This window comes from Anabrus simplex, chromosome 1, assembly GCF_040414725.1.
Source record: "Anabrus simplex isolate iqAnaSimp1 chromosome 1, ASM4041472v1, whole genome shotgun sequence".
Lineage (NCBI taxonomy): Eukaryota > Metazoa > Arthropoda > Insecta > Orthoptera > Tettigoniidae > Anabrus > Anabrus simplex.
Genome location: NC_090265.1, coordinates 159,285,083 through 159,302,350, shown reverse-complemented (window position 1 = coordinate 159,302,350; position 17,268 = coordinate 159,285,083). Strand labels below are relative to the sequence as shown.

The window sequence follows — 17,268 nt, the reverse complement described above, 5'->3', positions numbered from 1 at the left end:
ACAGGACGCTTGAATGGAGCTTGTGTGCTTTTAGAGCAAAAACTACAAAGAGAGTTGTTACTCTTTCCTTGCCGCCATCATATTTACGAACTGGTGCTCAAAAGTGTGTTTCAATCAAAGATCCAACAAATCACTAGCAGTCCTGATATTCTGCTGTTCAAAAAGTTTAGAGACAACTGGAAGAATGAATATTAATCCTAGTGCCATCGAACCATGCACTGATTTTGTCCAACAACATCTCTGTGAGGCAAATATTATTGAATTGGTGACTTTTTTAACAATGAACTGTACGAGATGATTATTGTTTTTCTGGGTGGAGACATTAAAAATAAAATAAAAATTAGACCTCCTGGTGCAATGCATCACGCACAATGGATGGCAAGTGCTATTTATTCCTTATAAATGTGTTTACTGAAGTCCCAGTTTAAAATGAGCGCTAAGGACAAACAAGCTTTACAAGATGTTTATTCATTGTGGCAGTTTTGTTTTTTAAAGACCTTGAAAAATTACGAGAAAGTTGACAAGTTGATTTCCAATGCGGCTTTAAATAAGTTCAGTCAACACTCGTGGTACTTGTCAGAGGAAACAGCCATCCTTTCAATTTTTTATAAGGAAGTTGATAAGCAGGCTAAAGAAAACATTGTAGAAAACTTACAAAAAGAAAGCTTTGGTAATTCTGGAAAGTATTTAATCTGGTATTTAATTTAGAAATCTGTTTTAATTACAGGCACTACAAGTATTTTTTATCTTGTTTCAAGGAAATCTTTGAGTGATTTTGTTTCTGTCAAGAGTAAAGATTTATTTTCACGACTGAAACTTGACAGTGGTTTCCTTCAAGAAACTATCTTCATGGAAAGACAACATGGCATTTGTGGAAGCTAAAAAGAAGGTTTCTACTTTAAAAGCAGTTAATGACACAGCTGAAGGAGCTGTTAAATTAATGACAGACTTTCATGTTTGATTACAGCAGATGAAGAACAGAAGCAGTTATTACACTGTGTGCAAGAACATAGAAAAATTTACCCAGACTATAAAAAAAGAGACTTTGAAGAGGAAATATCCAAACGAATAACAATAAAAATTGTATCTTTTTTGTTACTTACAAGAAGAGCATTATATAAATTTTTGTTTTCATTTATATTTCTCTAAATAACTGTTCTGAGTGATCATCTACAACTACATTTAAGAGACCCTTTAAGCAGCTATTTTCTACAACCCTTCTTGCTCTACACAGTCGATGGTTGTAATTTTCTTAGCGCTTGTCTCCTTTTGCTTGCCTGTATGGAAACAGTCTCATTAAGTAACTTTTCAGAGGAAACTCTTCATGCCGATTAGGATATAAGGCGCAGGCACGTTCTATCCAGGAAGATTTTTGTCTTTCAGAACACCAAGAGTGCCCGCTTCTAACCGTTGTCCCATTACAGATTTCTGGAAAATACCACCATCACTGTTTTTCTTTCGTGACCTCGGATATCCACACATAGGAATTTGTAATCTTGACCAGCAATTGATGAAAGTACAATAGAGAATTTCTTCTGGTGACAAAAATAATTTGATCCACTGTTCCTCGGACATTTTATAGTAACGTGCTTCCCATCGATACTACCAATACAGTTTGGGAATTGCTGCATTCTGTAATATACTTGAGCTGATTCTATCCATGTTTTGATAGATGGTTCTGGCATGCATATTCCTTGCATTCTGTCACAAAGTGCTTGGCAAAAATTTTGCATAATAGCACCAAATGTTGTAAATCCGACCCAGAAACGGTGACCATCTGTAGAATAGGAATCTCCAGTAGCTAGAAATCTGAAACAAAAATACATAGAGTGGAGTGGAATCTCGCAAATCCCGAGCGTTATTTGAATGTTAATTTTCGTAAATTTAAAATGATTTGTCTACAGCATTTCATTCCCTGCGTATTTCCGCCATGTCATCGTACTGTGGGTCCCCTCTACTGAGACCAAGTCTACCTATTAAAGCAGTTTCATTGCTGGGCAACGCAGGGCCACATCCAGCCAGATGAAAATGATCTAGTATGTGATGAAATTCGTGCTTTATTTTTGCCCCCTAATGAAACAAGTTTGATACAACCTATGGGTCAGGCTGTTCTGGAATGTCTAAAAAGAAAGTATCGGCACCGCCTGCTACATTCAGTCCTGGAAGCAATAGAACGTGAGGAAACAATCACGAACATCCTCAAACAGATAGCCATGAAGGACATAATGTATTGGACGAACTTCGTAGCAAATGCGTGATTGTAGGTTTCACTCCCGCTCCCACTTCCTGCGTTGGTATGTGCTGAAAGACTAACTTTGCAGCGACCGTGGGATTGTAGGTTTCGCTCTCGCTCCCGCTTCTCGTGTCCCGCCTTGGTGTGTGCAGACCTTACATGTATTGACTAGGTGGAGAAATATATTACAGTTTTTCTATTCCATTCTAAATTGTCAATATGAAATCACGATAAAATTTATCATATGCAGAAAGCAAGTAAAATATTTTACACTGGAGAAATAATACTTGTTCTCGAGTAGGCCCTACTGACTTGGAATTCTTCAAACTATAGCCGTCTTACTAATAAACGGTGCATAACTTATATACAAGGTTTATACGCCGTTTATGTGAAATTCGTTACTAATAAACCGTGTATAAGCCTCCTGTGTATACATCTGTTATAGTTATTCATTGGATTGCTTATACAGACCAGGACCCTTGTATAAGCGTTGTATAGCAGCGATTAGCGGAAAAAGAAACGAGTGAGCAGTTTATTTTCGTGGTATTTATTGTCTACAGTAATATAATCGTGGTGAAATATTCGACTTATCCATTTAACATTGAAAGAATGGACGATAACGATGATCTTCACGATATTTTAAACATAGAAGACATACACCGTTCAGAGGTTATGGACGCTAGACATCTTCGTAAAGTAAAACACTTTAAAGAGACGGAATGACAATGAATAACTATAAAATAAATTATGGTTGGGCGTATTTTTGTGTAATAATGTGTTACTGCTTAATAGACTTTTGATATTGCGAGTTTATTATACATTATCTGCCCCTACAAAGATCTTTCTCAAATTTGAGTACCTATAAAATGGAACATATTCCTCGAGATAAAAAATGGCATAACTTGAAAACCATACGTAATATGATTTCCATACTTTGCAGTTGAATACGCAGAAATATGATGTATGAATGCCTAATAGAAACATTTTTGATCAAACCTTTCGTTTAGCTACAAAACAGGTTTTCCTTTCTCCTGAAAAGTAAGGATTTTGGAATGTGTACCCTTTTCAACTCGCCGATTCAATTACAATTGCTTATGTTTTCCGTACTACCCCAGTTAGGAGCTTTTGATCTTAGCTTTTCCATTTCTTTTTTGGCGTTCATTACACAAGCAAGCTGAAGAAATATTGATATCAATATAAGTCAATTTCCAGCTGTCTCATGGAATGACAATGAATAACTAAGTTATAAAAGAAATGATGGTTGGACGTATGTTTGTGTAATAATGTATTACCGCTTAATAGACTTTTGAAGTTGCGAGTTTATTATACATTATCTGCCCCTACAAAGATCTTTCTCAAATTTGAGTACCTATAAAATGGGACACATTCCTCGAGATAAAAAATGGCATAACTTGAAAACCATACGTAATATGATTTCCATACTTTGTAGTTGAATACGCAGAAATATGATGTATAAATGCCTAATAGAAACTTTTTTGATCAAACCTTTCATTTAGCTACAAAACAGGTTTTCCTTTCTCCAGAAAAGTAAGGATTTTGGAATGTGTACCCTTTTCAACTCGCCGATTCAATTACAATTGCTTGTGTTTTCCGTACTATCCCAGTTAGGAGCTATTGATCTTTTCTTAAGCCTTTCCATTTCTTTTTCTGGCGTTCATGACACAAGCAAGCTGAAGAAATGTTGATATCAGTATAAGCCAATTTCCAGCTGTCTCACTTAGTGTTGCCACTGCCTTTTCGATATGCCGTGCTACTGTGCGACTTTCCGCAGAGTTTTGCTCGTAGATAACCAGCAGAAGCGATCATAAAGGCGGTGAACATGCGAAATACGTCAGTGAACTGCAGGAAGAGATTCCTACGCCTTGGAACGAGTGTATACGTGCTGTATAGTAATACAATGCGTATACCTCGTTTATTAGTAAGAAAAATGTAAAACGCTTATACAGGGTTTATTCACTGTTTAACTAAACAAGAGTTAAACAACTGCATAAGGACTTTTTATTAGTAAGACGGTAGGAGTAGAAATAACAAAAGTTAGTGATATGCATACAAATAATTATACGTCCTCAATACAGAAATTATTAGAAGTCCCCAACTTAGGTCCTTCACAAGTTTAAAATTTGGAGATATTTACAAGTCCACAAGTATCGATTTGGAAATTACTCTAACAGTTTGAGTGTTACACGTCGTGAAAAGTGCAAGTTCACGAAATGACAACGCTGGTCGTTCACTTTGTATTTAAAGATATGAGTTTCATTGTTGCTTCCGTATTTCACACTAGGTTATGCAAACAGCAAGCTCTGCATAGCCTTGTTTTCAGTGCCCTGGCCGACAAGCAAAGTACTGAATGAATGACCTTCCTTTGCCTTGCTTTTACAGCCAGATAGCAAGTACTGCAAGTCACAGTCCGTCCATATTGCATCAGCCTTTATAATTCTTCTTTTCCGGGCCAAAGGATTTTCATAATTGTCTTGAAATTTAACCAGTTCTTTAGGTGACGTAAGCATACGTCTGTTGCCATTGCCAGTTTCATTTTATCTCAATTATTTATGGAGACATTAAAGTAAATGTAACATTAGCTGGCTGATTCTGGGCGATGTGTAGCTCAGTGCAAGGAGGGGATGGGGGGAGTGCGAGCGTGCATCGTCAGACACCTCTCCTCTAGCATTTAATGAGTCGCATCATTCCCAATGAAGACAGCTTATTGGTCACAAATTAATCGACAGTACTATAGGACTTTTATAGTTCCATTTGACTTCTTTAAATGGACATATCAATGTTATGTTCTTAGACAGCTCTGTTTCATTCTTGGTTAGTTCTTTATCTTGTATGACTTGCTGAAGATGATCATTATATTGGTCGAAAGTAGCCCAAAAACATATTAGCTCAAATTAATATATTGATTAGGTGGGATTAAAACTCTTATTTTTTTAAATAAAGTCATATCCATCAATATAGGCTTCAATATGAAAATTATTGCCTATGCACGTTTCCTCCTCACCGCTGCAGGCTGAAGTCCTCTCTCATTCTGAATCGGATCAAGATTCACTACTGACAGCAATGATAAAGGGCTCCATTTTGTCCTGGATCATATCAGATTACCACATGTCCGTTTCAATATCTTTCATGTGTTTCACATAGTTCATTCAGCCAGTTTTCAGTAGACACGCGTAGGAACCGTTCATCATTGAGTCTTTCCTTTTCCTTTATTTTGAAATTGATGTTGTTCATAGCAACATAGTGCTTCACTTGAACCTAACCAATTCAATGTAACTTGAAAAGTTTTTCAGTCTTCTATCAACACACAATTTTCAATATCAAATTATAACATACCTGTAAAAAAATACGTTATTAAACAAGGAATACAAAATACATGCTTAAGGGTCCGTCAGTTCCAAACAAACTGAAATTCAAGTTAACATGAAAGTAAACAATTATGCACTTTAATAGAGACTACTACTATGACATTTGTATACCTTCAATACAAGAGGCTTCTGTACATCATTCCATGTAACTCTGCCCTGTCCCACAGATTCTTCAATATTAAGTCTCTTGAGACGGAGTTTCAAGTCGTTAACGAGAGCTGCAACTTCTCGCATCACTCGTATCTGGATGTAGGAACTTTTCGCCCAACTTTCCTCTCCTTTACCAGTTGATCGAGTGAAATACCCATTCAATTTATGATGTCTCCACACCTGCAAGATAAGTATATAAGAACTTTATAATATCCTGTTAATTAGGAAAATATTTGTCAAAAATTTTGATTTCAAAGGTTTATAACCATAACCTACAATAAACTATTCATCATACTCAAATTACTAATAAGGAATAATTTACAGAGAGGTAAAAAAAAAAAAAGAGAATATAAAGTAACTGAATATTGTTTGATAGGAAAAAAACAACAAAATTAGCAGTCCCTTAACAAAGAAAAAGGAGCATGGAGCTTTTATGGACCACTGATATTGTGATCATGTAAATTCATTTTCAAAACAGCCATGATCTGATCCACATCTTTTGTGAGGAGCCACAAACAGTGACATTCAGCAATCACAATTTGCCAGCCCCCCCCCCCTTCCCCACTACCCGCCAAGTGATTACAGTAACAATAAGAGTACATTGGAAAGAATTTCTAATCATACAGATATTTTCTAAATACTTTGTGCAGGCTGAAGTATTATAGACCTCAAGACTAAAAACACAATAATTTCTAGTCACAAAAATACAAAAGCCTGATTTTAAGGAATTTGTAATGACAACAGTTTCCATTAATCAAGTGAAATAGATGTTTAAAGGTGAGGATGATATCAGTTGTGAAATGCTTCATCTAACCTTCAATGATATTCATCCAGTAATAATGCACAGCTACAATTACCCATTGACAACTGACACATTCCCATTGCAATGGAAGTATGCAATTGTTCATCACATTCCAAATGTCTCAACTCGCATCATGTTCTCAGATTATCGACCCATTAACACATCAGCCCTCTTTGAAGGTTTCCAATAGATCATCCATGCTAAAACGTTTGAATTTCCACTCGGGCATAATCGATTAGACCCCCTCCAGTTGGGTTTTGGACCCCATAACAGTCGCAGAAGTTCTATGGACAAGAGCAAAGTTACTAAAAAATCTCCAATTGATATCTGTCGAGCATTTGACAGCATAGATCATGATGTTCTCATTAGAAAGTTCAGAAATTTCAATATAGCTAACTGAATAGTGAAGCAGTTCAATTCTTACCTCACAAAAAGGTATCAAAATTCTGGGACAGTAATTCAGCTTCCTGGAGTAGTCATTTGTAGTTCCTTAAGGTTCTCTCCTGGACCCATGATTATGAATCCCAGATGGGTTGATAGCAGGTTGATGCATGCACCAATGCTAACGGAGGGCATTTTGAAGATTTCATATAAGAGTGAGTTTCATGTGGTCTGCTGATATGTTCTGTTCCTATGAGTTTCCCATGATTAATGGGCTAAGTTGTAGAAAATGAGTTTTAACATGAAATAAAGGAGTTTCCAGACCCATGTCCATACAACATTCTTCTTCTGTATGTGAGGAATATGTCCTGAAAGAATGACTGTACCTTATTATCAGGGTTGCAGTGGTAACAGGAGTAGTTTTCAGACTCACTCGCGAAATGACAAATTAAAGACAAACGGGTTACTCAGATGGGCTTTTCACCACTTAAAACAGGAAAATAATTTCATTCGATCAGCTGAAAGTATTTAAATGTCTCAATTTGCCAATGTATATTTTAAGAAAATGCAGAATCAGGACAAGAAAGCTGTACACCACAGCTATAGCAGAACTTCAGAATAATTTTTCTGTGTTAGTATAACTCAAGGGTTGATCAGTTATTTAAAATAGTTTTGTCAGTTGCAGTTGGTTTTCACATTAACCCTCAAACACACGCAGGCCATTTTATTTCCTTGTGAAATGTACAAATAACTTTTCTGCACTCTCTCCGCCCTTGTACCTCTCCAGATGGTTCCCCACCATGTTTTCACTCAGTATCAACCAGTTCCTGTGAGACAGTCGAACAGTGCACATCGTAAATCACTGAGTGGGGTGGCCCACGCGTGTCTGTGTTCATGAAAGTAGCAGTCTTTACACAATATCAACACTCGTGAAGAGCGAAGAAAGGTGGATGAACTAGCTCCTGTAAGAAATGTTTTTGAAATGATCGTCAAGAATTTTCAGAATGGATTCTCCCCTTCAGAATATGTAACGTGTAATGAAAAGGTAGAACCTTTTCAAGGAAAATTTCCATTCTGGCAGTACATAAAGAGTAAGCCTGCAAGATATGGTATCAGGATTTTTGGAATAATGTAGAGTTTGAGGGATGTTCCACCATTTAACACATTGCAACAATTTATTAAATTATAAGAAGACGGTTTCTTGGTGAAAATTAAATTAAGGGGAATCTGATAACAATCATCATAACGAAAAATCCGTGCACCTATAGGTGGTTGCATGGAAATACATCATTGAGTTGATAGATATTACCTTGAAATGCAACATACACTTGGCAAGGAGAACTTGGAGCTTAGAAAGTTCCCAGTTCTGGCTCTAACAGTCTTGTGTTCATAGAACACGTAACACGGGAATTATATGTACTGGATTGAAAATAATTACAAAACACAATAAGAACACATAATGGTGTGGAAAACTTGGCTCACTAAGAGCATTCTTGGATTTGACAGTGCTGTTTCTGTCTGAAAAAGATTGGATGAAATACACACCATGAGGTGAAATGCAGACATGCCAACTTTCAAAAGTGAAAAATCAGCAGAAATTTCACAGCGAATCGCGACGTATTGCGACACATCACTGATGGCAGAACATGTACAAATTCATTTATAATTAAATACATTAACAATTCTATTTGCCCATATATATTTTTCATCATTTACATGTGAATACTAAATACTGGACATACCTGAACTGTAGGAACATGTGACTTCTTATCCTTCAACATGGTGATCACATTACGACTAATTGTTGTTCAACACACCAGTAGCTGACTTAGCCCTCTTCAGAAACTCTGAACTAAATTTTTGCTCAAAGCACTTGCCTTGCTGAACTGATTTCAAAGTTAAGTGTTTCTCCAAAGTTTGTTCAGACAGCAAGGATCTGAACTGTGTTTTTGTCTTTGTGACTCTGCTAAAAATCCTTTCACATTCTGCATTGCTATGTGGAACTGATAAAACAGCAAGCATCACCTTAGAGTGTCTGGCATATTTAAGTACACTATCAGCTGATTTCATCTGACCTACCAATGTCCATTGAACATCAATTCTTCTTTTTGCCAGGTCTGTTTCTTCGAGCTGAAAGTTACAGAACTGGGAGTGCAGAATATCAGTTTCTTTATGCAAATGTTCCATGTCACTAGTCAAAATGTTCGGACACTTGTTAATAAAAAATCTAAGGCTAGAAAATGATGCCTTACTTATATCAAAAATATGTGCAACTTCTGCATGAATTAAAACTTCATCTTTGAATGGAAATTTGTGTACCATGTAGTCACACAATGAAGAGAAACACTTTCTAACAGACTTAAAGAATATGAACTTTTCCTCGGACTTCAAGGTGTTCACTAAAACAAACGTAGAGTTCCCTATCATCAGATCACAATCATCCCTTTGATTTGCTGGAGTACGATAATCTACAGCAAGGAGAGGGGAGGATCCTTTAATAACGTCTGGTTTCACAAACCTTGACATCACATTCTTCAATAGTTCCTCCAAAACTGACCTCAATAAGTGGATGTGCGGCATACTTGACTGAAGAGCTACGTTTGGATTCTCAAAGATATCCATAAAACTTGAGAGAAAAAGGCTAAAAGATTTATGTAAATTTCATGAAAGGAACATGAAAAGTCATTCTTCACGTGACTGCATGGTTCTTAGTGTCATAAGTAGTTTCATTTTTTTATGAAACTGATGACTGGGTTTTCCTTTTAACTGAGGAGTGAGGTGAAATGTTATGACAATCCTTAACGTTTTCTGACAAACAAGACACATCAGCACTTAAACTGTGCTTAGGAATTTTGTCTTAAAAGTTCCCACTTGAGAATCCTTACTCACAATTTTGCCCCTGAATAATGTAACCAAAGGGTCCCACTGAAGTAAAATCCTATCTAAACCCCTTCTTAGTGATAACCATCAAGTAGGCACATGCTTCAGTATTTTCCTTATCTCTGTTGTGTAAAGTCTGAAATTCTCTGAACTTTTCTTTCCTCTCTGCACTCCTTTCCAGATAATAAAATATATCAATTATACTTTCATCTACATTTACAGGCAAGCAAGCCGCACCCTTCTCGGCAGCAAGATTAATTAGGTGACAAGAGAAGTCTACGATGATTATGTTACTATTTTCCCGCTTCAAACATCCTGCCACACCATTCTTTAATCCTACCATTACTGGATCATTATCAGCACCAAGAGCTAGGCAGTTTTTTAATGGAATGCAGAATTCCCGAAAAGTTGAGAGCAAAAGATTGGCAATGTTAGCTTCAGTAGCATCCCCTTCTAAATTAGGCACAGAGAGTAGACAATTCTGAATTTCATTGAGTTCAGGCCTAAAAAATGTTACAACAATGGGATATATCTTCAAGTCGCTTTTATTGCTACCATCAGTAGCAACAGAAAATGCATTCACCTGCAAATGTGATACAATTTTCGCCCTTTCTTCCATGCACATTTCTGTAATGATAGCCCCTGTTTTCATTCTAGCACACCCGTATCGTTTAGCGATTTCCAAATCAGGAAACATTCTGCGAAACAAAGGTCCCGCGTGATCGGCACAATTTACAGGCAGGTTATGTTCTACTATAAATGACGTAAATAATGCCTCGGCATTCGTCACAGGATTTACATCTTAGTTTTTACATGAAAAGTTCAGTTTCTGGTTTCTTTCTACACACTGGACACACTCCTTATGTTTTTCGTTTGCATATGCTTGAGTATATTGCATTTCCCACCATGTGCAACTGAAAAATCACACCTACATATAGCACAGAATGTGAATGTTGGTCCCTTTCTGGATTCACTCAAACACGGAAACTCTTCCCTACAAGCACTTTTAAACACTGCATCATATTTCTTTTTTGACATTTTGGCCAAAACAAATATTAAGGCACAACACGAGCACTTCTGCAGGTCTTGCCCCGGGTAAAACGACTATGGCGTGCTACTTCTGAGGTCAGGTTACTCCAAAGAGAATGTTACTCGCTTGACTCGCTTGCAAAGAGAATGACTGTATTATAGACCAAAGAGGAACACAAGGCTGGCCACCGTGCCCCGTACTGCCATCTGGTATCATTAATAGAACTACTATCGACTAGTCATACTCAGCCATATATCGATAGAACGAGGAAATCCGGGGGAGTTTAAAATAATACGAAAATTACGGATATTGCTCTGAAAATCGGGAGATCGGACCCGGCGATCGGGAGGAACGATGGAAAATCAGGAGTCTCCTGCTCAAATCGGGAGATTTGGCACGTCTGGAAATGTATAAAGACATAGATCTAGTCTAAACTGTCGCCCTCACAGCCGTGGGAAAAGCTGCAAAAGTACAAGGTGTTTCAAAAAGAATATACGTATTACAAAGTATTATTTTGTCCAAACTATCGATCGCTGTGCCTCAGCTCGGCTATTAGAGAAACTAATACATAGTCTAGTTTATATTAATAGCCGCTAGATGTAATTTGTCTTCTGTTTTGCTTGGTAACCGTCATATTATTAAAATGGCTACTCCGCAGCAGAAATCCTTTTGTGTTCTCGAGTTTGCGAAGTACAATTCCGTGATTACAGTACAAAGACGTTTCAGGTTGAGGTACCAAATTGATCCTTCGAATGGGTAGAACATTCGCAGATGGTATCAACAGTTTGTAGATACAGGATGTGTATGTGAAGGAAAGAGTCCTGGCCGCCCTTGTGTTCCTGAAGAAAATGTTGCACGAAATGAAACTGCTTTCCAACGTAGTCCTTCAAAATCAACTCGTCGTGCCAGTCGGGAGTTACAACTGCCTACAACAAAAATTTGGCGTGTTTTGAGACGTCGGTTGGTTATGAAGCCATACAAGTTACAGCTGTTACAAGCTCTGCGTCCTGATGATTCTGTATTTTCTGAAGTTTGTTTAGATTTGTGACAGTGATGGGACTCCAGGCAGGAAAACCACAGGTTAGTATGGGTCTTACCACACTGAGGTAGGCTGTTCGTAAGTCCCCTGATTTGAAGCCTTTTAGGTTCCTGCAAGAAATCCCATGACTTATTGTTTTTCGCCTTGCCTCCTCTGTCTGCAGGTTCCATTTCAAATCCTTAGAAATAATTAATCCTAAAAGTTTCATATTTGCACACTGTGGTATTACATTCTTATTTAGTTCATGTGTTCTCTATGCAGTTTCTTGATCTACTTATGCTAATGTATTTACATTTCTTTACATTTATGTTTAGCCCATTCACAGAACACCATATAAATTCTGTAGGTCTGATTATAGTTTTTACTGTCTTCTATGTTCCTTATACTTTTATACAGAACAGTGTCATCTGCATATAGTGCCATGTGTGCGGTTACACACCCGGGAAGATCGAGCATGAACGCAACATACAGCAGGGGACCGATCACAGAGCCTTGAACTACTCCTGATGTCACTTTGATAGGTTGTGACCGGGCCCCTCCGTATACTGCACACTGGGTTCGACTAGGAAGGACCTCACCCACATCAATAATCTGCCTTGTATACCGAACTGTTGTAGCTTTAACAGAAGTCGTTCATGCGGCACTTGATTGAAGGCTTTGCTCCAATCAAGTGACAGGCAGTCTACCTGAATCATATCTGGGTGCTCCAAGGAACACTGCCAGTCATCAACGACTTTGGTTAAGAAGGTTGCACAAGAACTCCCTGGGAGGAATCCCTGCTGAGAATAGTCTCCTTCCCGTAAAAATTCAAACATGTTCCATGCTACTAATCACTCCATACTCTAACAAATTAGTGATGTTATTGCCACTGCCTATAATTATCAATATTATCTCTTCCTCCACTTTTGAAAATTGGTACTACGTTTGCATGTTCCATTCACTGGGTACACAGCCACTGTTAATTGATAAGTTGAACAGGGCGCACAAGGACGGGGCTAATGCTTCTGCGCACTGCACTAAATAATTGCAAGTATGTTGTCCGGCCCGGAAGCAAGATGTGGTCGAGTCTTTTGGAGGCTGTTAATTGCTTCAAGTAAAGGTTGGAGAGGCAGAGAGGTGATGGCTGAGTTGTGTTCGGGTACATATTTGTACTTTTCCCTGGTTCATTAAAGTTCTCTTTAATTTTCTCCCTGAACGCTGTGGCAATGGCCTCGGGGGAGGTAACAGTTGTTCTGTTAGAGTACTCGGTGCACTTGGTGCTGAGTTGCCATGTTTTCTATTCAGGAATTTCCACATGTCTTTAATGTTGCCACTTATCTTGTTTATGTATTTTTTGTATTCTTCGTGGATGAGTTGCTTGGTTGTGTTTCTCACGCATTTATATTTGTCCCACATAAGATCGCTTGTATCCTGTTTTCATTTCCTGTAAACAGCATTCCTTTTGCGTAATATTTTGATTATTTCTTTCGTAATCCATGGAGAGTTTTTCTTTGTACCGATTGTTACTTTAGGCACAGCTTTGTGAACACAGTGGAAGAAACTTTCTTGCCATATAGACCACATCAAATTGATTTCTACAGTGTTAAAATGTAACGGGATGGGTAGATGTTTTCTGAGAAGGTATGATAGTAGTTCCCAGTCAGCTTTTTTGTAGTTACAGACTTCTCTATTACACATTTTTACTGGTTTCGTGTATTTTAGGGCGGTTGTAATTGCTAGGTGGTCGGAAAAACTGGGGATGACTTGTGTCTTCAATACTGAGGATGATAGGTTATTAAAGAATAAATCTAGTGTGGAGCTTGAAGTTTTCGTTATATGGGTTGGTTCAGTAATTAATTGGTCAAGGAACAGGTCGTAGAATGCTGTAAGGTAGTTTCTGCTAATGGATTGATGGGAACAGGCGGGAGGTGAGGACGATCATGCTGCCAGTCAATTCCAAGTTAAAATCTCCAGTTATATATATACCTTTATATCGGTGTTGGATATTTTGCACACGGCTGAGAAACAGTAGTAATTCCTCATTGATGACACTGGGGGACATCAGAGATCAGCACACAGAACCCAAAAGAAACTTCCTTCCAGCGCACGAAAATTCCACCCATATAACTTCTGCCTTTGTTTCCAGCTGCTGGAGGCGCACAGGTTTGAATTTGGGTTTCATTGCAGTAAGTGTCCCTCCACCTAAGGTCCATGATCGATCTTTCCTAAATACTGTATATGACTGAGGTATTGTGTCATATATTGACGAACTGAGCCATGATTCACTAACGCACACAATTGATGGGTCTAAAGAGGCAAGAGTGGCCTGGATTGCCTGTAACTGTCCTGTTACCTGTTCTGTGCTGAAATCACTATTTACACTGCTTGATGTCGTGTTAAAAAAAGATTCCGAGAATTGAGGAAAACTACATTTCCAACATGACCATGTCTGTACTCCTGAATTTATTTTCCCCAGTAGCAATGTATTAATTTTTGCACATGTTCTGGGAACTGACGAGTGACAGGATGTACAAATAACTGATTCACACGACCTTTAGAATTACACACGTTTCACACGGGGTTGAATGAGACTCTCGAGTTTCTTCTCCACTAAGGGTAACAGAAAGTATCACAAGGTGGAGTAATGATGCAGGTGGTTTGGCAACCTTGCTCCTCACCAGGCACCCCCTACCCGTTGCTGCGGTAGGCCATAGATCGTCACTTCCACACCACGTCCAAGAATTAATTTCACATTTAGATGCCACAACCATTTTTTTTATTTCTAAATGCGTGCACAATTCTTGGTTTGTCAACAAGTACTTCGGTACTATTTTTACAGAAGTTATTACACTTTTTACCATTAAAAACACGACACAAACGCTGAGAACTTGTATCACTACAGAGCTGCTTGCCACCATCTTACACTGAATAGTTCATGGGCTCAGAGATTTTTGAATGTAGTACAAATTGTTACACCTTCATGAGCTACACTGGTCATCAATAGCATCTTTCATATTTAAACGTTAACAATTCTCTTTTGGTAGCCAACACACAATTACAGCCCCTTCACACCATAATCTCCTTGTCTAGAGTACGTTTAGTGTACCTGTACATTCAAACATGCTGTCACATTCCATCAGAACACAAATACAACAATTTTTCAAACCAAAGTATTATTTTCTAAATTGTTTATGTAACAAACTACTTCATTCACCTGATATGCATTCAGGAATGCAATTGAATCACTGCATGAACCATCAGCCCAAGTTAGCTTTGAATGATAAGCTTCTAATCGTTTCTGGAAGCGTGCACTGAACATGCTCTTCAATGACATGGCTGCGCCTGAAAATGCACATAAACATTGTAAGCTGAGTAAATTGGAACTTGATTCTTTAACACAGTATGAATCAGAGTAATGACACTCAGAATCCAACAAGTTATCTGCAAAGGACTACGAAAATGTATCAGTAAGACACCATGCAGAACTATTTTTAAAATACAGTGAAACACAGTTAAGAAGTTTCCGCATAAGAAGTTTTCCCGCCTAAGAAGTGCGATATTCTTGGTCCCTTGATTGATTGCATAGTATATTTTTTTTGTTTAAAGTGTTCTGTTGTAAATATATTTCCCTGTTAAACAGTTCAGATTTTAGAGCTCCTTGAGATATAAAACAACCACTCAATGCAGCTCATGGTTAGAACCCTACAGTCTCCGCGCAAGTTGCATCTTGTGTTAGCCGTTCGCACACTTGCGGTGGGTCTCTGGTGTTACAGAGCCCGTCCGGGCTTGCCAATGCCATACAATGTCCGCTATGATAACACTAACATCACATGCTCACTCTCACCTTGTGGAATTGAATCAAATCCATCAGTCGAAATTTTCACTCCACTGTTTACATCTAGCGGAAAAGAATCGAACGGAATTATACACGGGAAACGTAAAGCACGCAATGGATGATTTGATAGAACTTTAATGCAGTACGTTGCGTGCTGCGACAGTGTGAAGTCATTAATCAAGGTGGCCTCAACATAATTAAAAACCGTAAAATGTACTTGTCCACAACAGAGCAGCTTCATTACTGTTTGTTAGGAACACATGTATGACGAACGTAGGGAATGCCACTTACAAAATTGTTCACGGTAAATACTTAAAGATATGTACATTCCAAGCAATGTCCATTATCGTACTGACATACCCTACTGTATATGGACTCCAACATAATGATTCTGAAATAAAGTCAACAATAATTGCAAAAGAAATTAAGTATAGGCCTAATCTACCACAAAATTGAATATTCTAGCCTGTTTGAATTTCCATTCCTCGCTTATTTCCTTCCAGGCATTGTCTGTAACGTTGTTGCAATAATACTTATGGGTCTTGTAGTACAGGAAATTACGTTTCGAACCAAACTGATAAGATTATTAGCGAGGTGAATAAACTATTACGAAACAAAAACTTCCCGACTCTATGCAGGAAACAGCTGACTTACCAGTTGATACACATTAAGCCACCGAACAGCTGGCCGAAATATCCCGATCATCTACAAAGTTGAACGAATGTTGATAACCAACTGGGTGTTGGTGGGAGGGGGCTGGACACGCTCACAGAGGCGTTATAATACCACGTGTTGGCATATAATTGAAAATTATTTTTATTTTTACCTTTATACCAACTAAACATTGTATTCTCGTCACTCGTAATTATTACATTGCATTATTGGAACATAGCACAAGGATGACGAGACACGAAATAAAATTCTCGCGGGGAAAGAAACTGTTTACGTTTAAATGTGCTAGTGTTGCTACTGCGCCTTTATTATTCGCACATAATAACCCAGCTACTTTCTCATGCACTCATTTCTGCAACTTCAAACCTGCATTTCTTTTCTTCATTACCTATAGCATGAAGAAGATTAAAATGGAAAAATAAACAATACCGGCTTTGCCATGCGGTACTTGCAAAAAAGCCAGAAACTACGCCCATCGTTGTGACAAGCAGTAGGAATGCAGGGGCTATATACGACTAGGTTATAAGAATCGCTAAGAATAAGTTGCCGGATTTTCCATTTGCTGCCGTTAACTTGAAGCAGGTGTCGGGGGGTGTGAGGAAGATAGAAAGCAATGCTAACGAACTGTAGTACACTTCTTGTCTTTTCGTCTTGTAAGCCTAAGCTACGGATTGCCAAGTGTAGTATAGTGTCGTAATTAGTGTGAATATGAGTCGGTGACGTTAGCTGTACTTTTAATATCAATGTACAAACGTTTTAAGTGAAAATGAGTGGAACTCAGAGGAAAGTCATCAAGCGAAAGGCACCAACAATTAAAGACAAAGTGGAGATTATAGAAAAGTGGAGTCGTCTACACCTTCCAGTGTTGCTTTGGCGAAGGA

At 38.1% G+C, this 17,268-nt stretch overlaps 1 protein-coding gene across 1 annotated transcript in view; it reads right to left on the bottom strand.

Moving 5' to 3' along the window:
• Window positions 1-17,268, bottom strand: part of spn-E (spindle E) — a 323,333-nt gene that overhangs the window by 180,177 nt on the left and 125,888 nt on the right. The window contains exons 12-13 of the mRNA XM_067157868.2: window positions 15,095-15,222; window positions 5,731-5,949 (exon numbers count right to left, since the gene is read on the bottom strand). Coding sequence (XP_067013969.2) covers window positions 5,731-5,949; window positions 15,095-15,222 — 347 coding nt within the window. The remainder of the gene's footprint in view (window positions 1-5,730; window positions 5,950-15,094; window positions 15,223-17,268) is intronic.